Source organism: Nicotiana tabacum, chromosome 1, assembly GCF_000715075.1.
Source record: "Nicotiana tabacum cultivar K326 chromosome 1, ASM71507v2, whole genome shotgun sequence".
Taxonomy (NCBI): Eukaryota; Viridiplantae; Streptophyta; class Magnoliopsida; order Solanales; family Solanaceae; genus Nicotiana; species Nicotiana tabacum.
This window is the reverse complement of record NC_134080.1, coordinates 172201134-172210889: the sequence shown is the minus strand read 5'-3', so window position 1 is coordinate 172210889 and position 9756 is coordinate 172201134. Positions and strand designations below refer to the sequence as shown.

The window sequence follows — 9756 nt, the reverse complement described above, 5'->3', positions numbered from 1 at the left end:
CTTCCTTTTTCACCACTTCTTTCATATTGGGGTTCATACTTCTTTGATGTTCTCTAGAAGGTTTGTGCCCATCTTCCAATAGAATCTTATGCATACAGAAGGCTGGGTTAATCCCCATAATATCTGCAATAGTCCGCCCAATTGCAGTCTTGCACTTAGTTAGTACCTGCAAAAGTTGTTGTGCCTGCACATCTAACAAACTAGCTGAGATAATAATAGATAAAGTTGAGTCAGGTCCTAAGAATGCATACCTGAGATGGGATGACAGTGGCTTCAGTTCCAACTTTGGTGGCTCTTCTATTGACGGCTTAGCTGGAGGAGTTTTTCTTTCCTCCAAGTGTAAAGGCTCAAATTCAAGCTCCATTTTCCAAAAACCTAGGCTTTCAAGAGTAAGTACCCATTATGCCAAGTCTTCACCATTAGCTTTATCTAAGTTCATGAGACAAGATGTTAGAGGGTCTTTAATGTTCAATGCTTCATCGTCCTCCTCCAATACTACATCCACCGCATATATTAGAGAGCAATTGGCAAATTCACTGGGTCAACACATAGATTTCTACACGTTGAATGTTATCTCTTCATCGTTTAATCTCATCTTGAGCTCTCCAGTTTCACAATCAATTGAAGCTCTCCCAGTGGCCAAGAATGGTCTTCCCAAAATTATGGGAATTTCCTCGTCAACCCGACAATCAAGGATGACAAAATCTGTTGGGAACACAAACTTCCCAACCTGTACCAATACATCATCTAGAATCCCAGAAGGTCTCTTCACTGTTCGGTCAGCCAACTGTAGCATGGACGTAGGTCTAGCTCTTCCAATGCCTAGCCTTTTGTAGATATCTAGGGGTATAAGGTTTATGCTTGCTTCCAGATCACACAGTGGCTTAGCAAAAGCAAAGTTTCCTATTGTGCGAGGGATTGTGAAACTCCCGAGGTTAGACAGCTTCTCGACTATAGGTCTCATCACAACAGCATTGTAGGTTTGAGTTAGTGTAACCGTGGCCAAGTCTTGAAAATTGAACTTGCGGGACATCAAATCCTTCATCATCTTTGCATAACTAGACATCTCCTTTAACGCATCAATCAATGGAATGTTTACCTAAATCTGCTTCAACATCTCCAAAAATTTCTTGTACTGCTCATCTTTCTGATACTTGGCCAATCTCTGTGGAAATGGTGCTAGAGGTCGCTTCTTCCCTGTGATTTGATTTTTCTCTTGTTTAGGCACTGCTTCTACTGTCGGTTCCGGTGCAGCCTCAGTCTCTTTCACAATCTCTTCCTCCTTGTTGGTGTTCTCTTGCACATTTTGAATCATCACCTCAGTTAAACCTACTGAATCATCTATCTCAATAGGTACTGTCACTAGTGTCTCAGTCGGTCTGCTTTCACGAGTAATTTCTTGCTCCAGATCTAAGTCTCTACCATTTCGAGGACTCACCGCCATCAGCTACTTTAGGCCCTGCTCTTTTGGATTGATTAGGGTATCTGCAGATAACGTCCCATGAGGACGATTATTGAGGGCCATGGAAATCTGTCTTAACTGGATCTTAATATTCTGAATCACTGACTCATGTAAGTCTACTATGTCAGCTAGTTTTCCAGTGGACCCAATCACTTGTTGAATCATTCCTTCGAGTTTAGCAAACCCATCTTCATGTCTCACAATCTATTGTTGTGGAGATTGTTGATAAGCCTACTACTGATTTTGCTGGTTGTACCCTTGTTGCCTTTGGCAAGGCACCATTTGCCCCTGTGGTCGCATTGCCCCATGATTATTGTTGTTATTGTACTACTGCTGAGCTGGTCTGTATTGTTGATTCTACTGACCCTAATTCTAACCACCTAGCCTCAGTCCCCCGTAGTTGGCCACATGATTCATGTTCTCCTGGTATTGTTGATTATCACCTTCAGCACTCCATGAGCAGACATATGGTTGATTAATGCATAATGTACATAGACCCCCATTGGTCACATCAACTATGTGTACCCGTTGCTTCTGGCTTGATTCTTAACCATTTTGGTGAGGATGCTCATTTGTGTCATTAGCGTGTCCATATTTTTAGCTATGGAGTTGGCCGGGTCTAGAGCCACTGAGTGAACGACAGGAGTGATTGGAGCATTTCTTATTTTCCATCCTGAGTTTTGTGCCATCTTGTCAAGTAGGACCTTGCTCTCTCTGAATGTCTTGCTAAAAAATGCTCCACCTGCTGAAGCATTAACATTGGCTTTTAAACTATCTGCTAAACTCATATAAAATATCTACCCCAACATCTGTTTCGAAATACCATATTGTGGATACTTAACCAGCAGACCCTTGAATCTCTCCTATGTTTTGTGTAGTGTATCAGTTGGTTTCTCTCTGAAGCTCAATATCTCATCAATTTATTGAGAAGTATTGTTGGGTGGATGAAATTTGCTCAAATATTGCTTAAATAATTCCTCCCAAGTAGTGATGGAGTTGATGGGGAGTGAATTAAGCCAAGTCTAGGCTTCTCCTGCCACTGAAAATGGAAACAACAACAAATGTATTGCTTCCGGCGTCACGTTGTGCTGCCTCTGCATAGCACAGATTGACAAGAAATTCTTTAGATGCTGATGAGGATCTTCAACGTATGACCCAGAGAATAGTCCTTTGTTCTGCAACAGATGTAACATGTTATTTGGGATTTGGAATGAATTTTCGTGTATCTATGGGACTACAATGGCAGTTGCCAAGTTGTCAGCGGTAGGTTGTGACCAATCATATAGTGTTGGTTATGGCACAAGAGGCGCCACACCCTGATCATTTGGGTCATTTACGTTGTTTCTGTTGTTGTTTGCTTTTTCTGTTTGCACGATTCATTTCCTTGAAGACTTTCTCAGGATCTGATAATGCTTCAAGCAGTTCACAAGTTCTTGAGGAGTTTCTAAGCATGCACCTGTAACAACCACGGCTACAAACGTTAGAATTTCAATGGTTAGTTTAAATTGAAGAAAATTGACTACCCTAAGAATTTTTGCACTTCTTTTTAACTGCAATTAATAACACCATTAATTCTCTCGCAACGGCGCTGAAATTTGATCACGCCCAACTATACCTTATAAAAAGGACAAAGCGGTCTGTTTACCGTGAAAATAGTAATAGCAATTAAATTTGATTATGAGGTTCTAAAAATACGTGATCTATTTTTATGCTAGTTGTTAAGCAATGGATGTTGAGTAAAAGGTTAGAAATCAAGATTACAGCTTAGGAACAGTATGAAAATCGAACCAAATAGTTGGAAATCAGGGCCTCGAGCCGTGTGCCTTGAGGTCGAGTTGGGTAACTAGCTTAGAGTGATCAAGGGAGGACTAACACTTTATGAGAGCTACGGCGATGGCTCTTTATGATCAATGATAGGCCTTAAATGATGAAAAATAAATTGAACACAATAAATATAAGCAATAAATGAAGTAATGAGATCAAGAGAATATGTTAGACAACAGAGAGAATGTTCTTGTGTATTTAGTATAGAGCAACATATGTTTACAAAATGGCAAGTATCCCCTTTATATATGAGGGGGAATTCCAACATAGTACAAATGCATTAATTATAAAGATATGAGCTGGTACAACCATTTAGTATCTTGATTCGTTTTGGACTAGTCCACTAGGCTTTGTCACCCCAATTTACGCGCCTTGGGAACTCCCCACTTTTTCATAATAACTGCTGGTTTGTATTGCCTCGAGGTTGAGCGCCAATAGCCCTTCGTAGGTCAGCCTCGACCATAGCCTCGAGATTTTAAGATGTGCTTATGAGCCATCGTAACGACGGAAGATTGGACCCTCCAATTTTACCGTATATAGATAGTCCCCGCGTTTCTTAGACTAGAAAAATAAGAAACGACTTTGATACCCATCTCTTTGAGCTTCCCGCTATGATGTCATACTTATGATGCAAGCCTTTGCGATAACTGAGGCATCCCGTTGACTCGCCTTTTGCAGAGCCATTCAATGTACTATTGGTTCTTATTCTCCAAAGCGATAATATCGCCACCGATTCAGTTCCCAAAAATGCATTGATTGTGCCTGCCAATACATCTTTCAAAGATATTGATTGAGTTGTCGGTTACACCGCCACACTCTATAAATGGGAGCCTCCTGGAACCAACTTTTCATTCAAGTGTCCTCCAATATCCTTCCACCCTTTTCCTCTCCTCATCCTCATCCATCGTTATCCCTCATGTTTGAGGCCCACAGACTTAAGGTTACATGGCGGCATTCTCGTCAGCCACGCCAGGCCTTTTTCCTGGGCTTTCCCTTGCCGAGCGAGATTACACTGACTTGTCATTGTTGTTGTTATTGTTGCCGTTGTTGGCTCGAGGTGATGAGATAGGGTGGCCGATTTCTTCCGACTTGGGAAGATATTTGGACTCTACCCCGCTGCTCAGGAGGTTGTTCGGACTATACACCGCTGCTCACCTCCCTACTCCGGTCTGGTGTGGCACTTTATCCATTTTGCTTTTCGTGGGGTAAAGTGGCACTAACGACCGCTAACTTGCACGGCACAATGTTCCAAGAAGTGGACTCAAAGTACCCGTGCAGGTAAGGTCGGTGCTCGCCAAGTCTCTTATCGGGTCGTGGCTTTTTCTTCATCTTTTTCTGCTTCTTCACTTTTCTCTTCTTCATCTTATCCCTTGGAGATATCATTTTGGAAGACTGAGATGAGACCCCCCAGGAGTGGCACTCGAAAATACTGCCACCGAGGATGCATCCCCGAGAATAGATTAGGCTCTTAGCTTTTACTATATGTGTATTTTTCTTCTTCTTTGTATCTGTGTAAGGACCCTTCGTGGGATTTTGTAATCATGTGCTTATGAATACTAAGATGTTTCTTCAATTTACCTTTGATTTATGCTATATTTATTTTTATCTACGTTTGTGGAGAATCTGAATGCACGACTCCACCGATTGATGCGAATATTGAGCACGGGTGCAAGTGTTTCTTCTGGCCCTTAATTGATCAAAATGATTCCCCGTAGAACCCTTTGCCATTCCTTGGACCGAGCCTAAATTGGTTTGATAAAATTGAGTCATCGGGATCCCCGACTCTGAGTTGAATGAGAGTAGGGTTTCGAACTTTCAGTACGAGACTTAGCCTTTTAGACCCCGCGACAGTCCTCGATGGGAGGATTTGCTCAGATGCCTGAGAATAAAGATAGCCTTTGGGCTTTCAGGAGCAGCCCCAGAGTGGGGGTTCGCTCAAGCTCAGGCTACCTGAAGACTTGCTTTGAACTTAGTGTAGATAGCCTTAAGGCGTCACAGATAGATCCCGGATGAGGGCTTACCCGGGTTTGGATGGTACCTCGAGGCCAAGCACGTATGAGTAGGTTCTTAGCTTTTTGAGAGAGGAGCCCTCGATATCGGGTACCATCTTGAGTCTCGCAATGATATTAATGGCCCCTTAGAGCATAAATCTTCTTCTTGGTGGAGGACCTCGAGATTGGGTACCATCTCGAGGCCTGTAATGATGCTAATGGCTTCCTCGAGCCGATCTTCTTCTTGCAAAGGTCCTCGAGATCGGGTACCATCTCGAGGCCTGTAATGATGCCAATGGCTTTCTGGAGCCTATATTCTTTTTGGTGAAGGTCCTCGAGATCGGGTACCATATCGAGGCTTGTAATGATACCAATGGCTTCCTGGAGCCTATCTTCTTTTTGGTGGAGGTCCTCGAGATCGGGTACCATCTCGAGGATTGGTTGATGTGGGGTCTCCAACCCCGAAACGTTGTATGGCGGTGTCAAGTGTATGACACGGTTACGAAATGACCGAGGCAATTCCGCCGGCATATCTTTCCAAATCGATAAAAGCTTTAGCCATTATTTTTAATAGGAGAGGAGCACCTTGAGTTGGTGAGGAAGGATTGTGGATGGGGAGAAAAGGTAGCATTATGAGTACCTTCCTCGGAAGAGAGCATCATGGACCATGCTGAGGGATTTTTGAACGTGTACACGTACCCCTTTATGCTGGGCCCCCTTGATGGGGTTGTGCTCGACTTCTGTCGAAAGTACCAGGTTACCTTGGCACAGATTCACCTGTCATTTTGGAGGATAGTATTGATGATGAGGTTCTTTGCGGAAGAAGCAGGTCTTGAATTCACTCTTAGTCATCTTATTAGGCTGTATCAACCCTTTCACCATTGAGGCCTGCTGACCCTGCGATGTCGATCTACCATGCCTTTCATTGTTGACAACGAAGAAGACAGATATCGGGGATGGATGAGCCGATTCGTTCGGGTACGGACTGTCGATATTATTCCAGTGGAGTTTCTGTCATTTCCTAAGGAATGGAATATTTACATATAAGTAGTACACTCGTGCCTTCGTAGTTTTGTTTATGGAGAAGGCGGGTTCCATAAATTTGCCTTCTTTTCCTTTTCTGCAGTGATTTTGTGGATGTCGGGCGAGGTTCTCGATCTGCTGGATTGGGTTCGAAATTTGGCGACCCACTCGACATACAATGAGCATAAGTGGAGTGCTTTATCTAAGGATAGGTGGGAGGCAAAACACCACGGTACGTGCTATATGATTCGCTCCCCCTTCTCTCGGAAGGGCAATTTTTCTTTCTGCTTACTAACTTTGTCATTGTAGGCATTGGGGATTCCCTTAAAGCGAGGTCGTGCCCTTTAGGAGAGGGAGAAAGAACGCCGGCTTCAGGACTGAGGGATGATAATAATAAAAATAAGCAGGAGAGGCCTTTGCAGGATGACATCGATTGTAGCAAGACAAGTCCGGCCAAGAGGCTTAGAGAGGGCATATCAGTCGAACCAACAGCACCCGAGGTCTCTGGCTCCAGAGAAATAGTCCCTCCTCCACTGCCATCTTTTTTTACCGTTGAAGGTGCTTCGAGGAGCGAGGGTTCTCTGCCACTGGCTTCTTCTCCTATCAAAGGCACTACGAAGGATATTCGATGCCAAGGGGCACGTATATCGGGTGACCGTGTCTGAAAATGGGGCGGTTCTACTGGGGTAGATGGAGCTAGACCAGTGGATGTATGCTCAACTCTTGAGGAAGCTCATCGGCTTTACTCGGAGCCAGGTTCAGGCCGTTCGTATTGGTTTTATAGTTTTGTAATTTTCACTTTCTTACCATGTTTCTCTTCCACAAGCTTTTAATAAGCTCAAATCTCAACTGTTTCGCCGTGAGGCTAGATTGCGAAAAGCCATTGACGGGGAGAAATCTCTTAGGCTTCTTTGAAATGAAAGGGAAGATGAGTTGGCACATTTACGGTATGAGGTGAGTCAAAGCTCGAATTATGAGAGCTACTTGAAGAAGCAGGTAGTTTTGTCTCGAGGGAGTGTGTTTTCCTTCTTCTATCTCCTGAGGATAATGTTATGTTTATTTCAGTTGCAGAAAAAGATGGAGGACCTTGAGTGCCTTCGGAATGAAGTTGGCCGAGCCAAGCGCGAGTATGATGGGTTAAAGGCTCAGGCGGATGTTCAGGCTTCAGCGAGGAAGGGTGCTCTGGCTAAAACCTCCGCTTTTGAGGTTCAACTTTGCTTAGCTCGTGATAATAGCTTAGTTCGAACAGATATGATTACAAAGCTCGAGTCTGAGCTTTTGAAGATAAAGGCTGAGGTTGTGGATGCCCGGGCTAAAGCCGTAATGAGCCGAACTAAGGCTGACAAGAAAGTGGTGGTCTATTTGAAGGACGCTGCCGATGCTCCAACTGAGCTGAGGAGGACTCTTGACTGCGAAGGCAAGAGCAAGGAATACGCTCGGTGTAAATCTCGAAGGGAAACCCTCGATGAGATCCATGCTAGGGGTTTTGACCTCTCGAAAGAGGTGAAGCAGGCAAAGCCGGACGAACATGGCACTAAGTCATTTATGTCCGATGCCGAGGATAGCAAGGATGAGGCTAATGGGCCATAGTCCCCAAGGGGGACGTAGATTTCCTTTTCTGTTTACGTATATAGTACTTTCAAAGTACGTTGTAAATGGAGCTTGAATTTTCTCGCATATATGTATAAAAGGGAACCTCGCGGTTTTATTTCTCTTGCATTTCTTTTTGCCTTGATTTTAGCCAGATGAACTGGTCTTTGAGTTAAAAGGAATCCTTAGATTCATAGTATGGCCCTCGGGCTTATTAGGCTAGCTCGTAGGCTCTTACGCACTTTGGTCGGTGACCTTTTAGTCATAAGCCAGTGTTTGAGCTCTTATGCTTTTACTCTTAGGCATATTTAGTTAACTGTTTCGGGTTCAGTCTCCAAGTCGGGTTTTGATTCGAGCTCATTCGACCCTCAAGTTTTTGTATTTAAAGTTGGCCCTTAGGCTCTTACGTGTTAGGTCAATATGACCTCTAGTATGGGCTGGCGACAGTGGCTCTTATGCTTTAGGTCGGTACGACCTTTTATGTGAGCTGGCGTCAACGGCTCTTACGCTTTGGGTTGATATGACCTCTAATACGGGCTGGCGACAGTGGCTCTTACACTTTAGGTTGATACGACCTTTTATGTGAGCTGGCGTTAGTGGCTCTTACGCTTTAGGTTGGTGCGACATTTAATATAGGCTTTATTTTTCCCTCGATAAGGATTTTTTGAAATTGTGTTTGCTTGACTCTTCGACGGTTCGATAGGGACCTCGATTCTAAGTCGTTATATGGTGATGATCGAGCACCTCGGGAGGTTTGGCTCGATGGATGAGTGTTTCGAAGCCTTATAGTTGGAGCTGACATGGTCGAAGCTCTTTTGCCTATGTCTAGGGTAGCCTGTTTAACCGGTTCTTTTCGAAGTATATTCGAAGTAATTGAAGGCCTGTGATTTTATAGAGATAGTCGGGCATCCCCGAGTTGCATTAGTTTGGCTGGTACAGCCTTGTGACCGTAGTCATTTGTGTTTGGCTGGAGCCTTTCAGTCCCGGGTGAAGTAGTTTCGGCGTCCATATCAAGGGTATGCCTTTTTAGGGGTCTTACAAGTTCGATATATAGCCTTAACTTTGAGATCGAGTTTATGCCTTATTAAGGTCTTACAGGTTTTACATGTCTTTGAGGTCTTACAATTTTGGATACTTGGTACAAATATGGTTCATGCCTTGCTTGAGGTTTTACAGATATTGTTATTGCCTTATATAGGTCTTACGAGACCGAGACTGCCCGCATGTGGTCTTATGGCCTCGGGTTTTGATAAGTCAATGGGGGGCACGATTGGCGGCATTCCCCGAGTCATCGAGGGTTTCTTGGCTCGGGAGCCATTACTTGTAAACTTGGTATTGCCTCATTGAGGGCTTGTGATTTTGGAGTTTCCGACCCGGAGGTCATATGGCCTTGAGTTTTCGACGCCAGTCCCCGAGTGTTCGAGACGTTTTTGGCTCTGGAGCTATTTTGTGATTTTGGTGTTGCCTCATTGAGGGCTTACGAGTTAGGAGCTCCAACCTGGGGGTCACATTGTTTTGAGTTGTTGACGCCAGTCCCGAGTGTTCGGGACATTTTTGACAAAGGAGTCGTTTTTCCAAAAATACCGAGTTTCCTTGATTACTTGGTACAAGTATATACGTTTTTGCTGTTACAGGCTCGGTTGTTCTATACGAACACGGTTCATTCGACCGTTTGGCTCGGTACATTATTTTTCTATTGAGACCCCACTTAGCGCATCGTGGCTTCTTCGAGTAGGTGACCTTCCGGGGGATGCCCCCCAGTATTTGAGGTTGATTACAAAAGAAGCCTTGAATATTTTGTGGGTCTTCCTTAGGTAGCATATAGATGTTGCCTCGTTAAATACCTTGCCGGTAAAACCCTTCTTG

General features: G+C 44.1%; 1 protein-coding gene across 1 annotated transcript; it reads right to left on the bottom strand.

The window, feature by feature from the left end:
* Positions 1–400: 400 nt before the first annotated feature.
* On the bottom strand, positions 401–1066 carry LOC107787818 (uncharacterized). The gene is made up of 2 exons (XM_075222051.1): positions 723–1066; positions 401–536 (listed from the first exon to the last, which is right to left on the bottom strand). Exons 1-2 carry the CDS (start codon positions 1064–1066, stop codon positions 401–403), a joined length of 480 nt encoding a protein of 159 aa, XP_075078152.1.
* Between the last annotated feature and the right edge of the window lie 8690 nt (positions 1067–9756).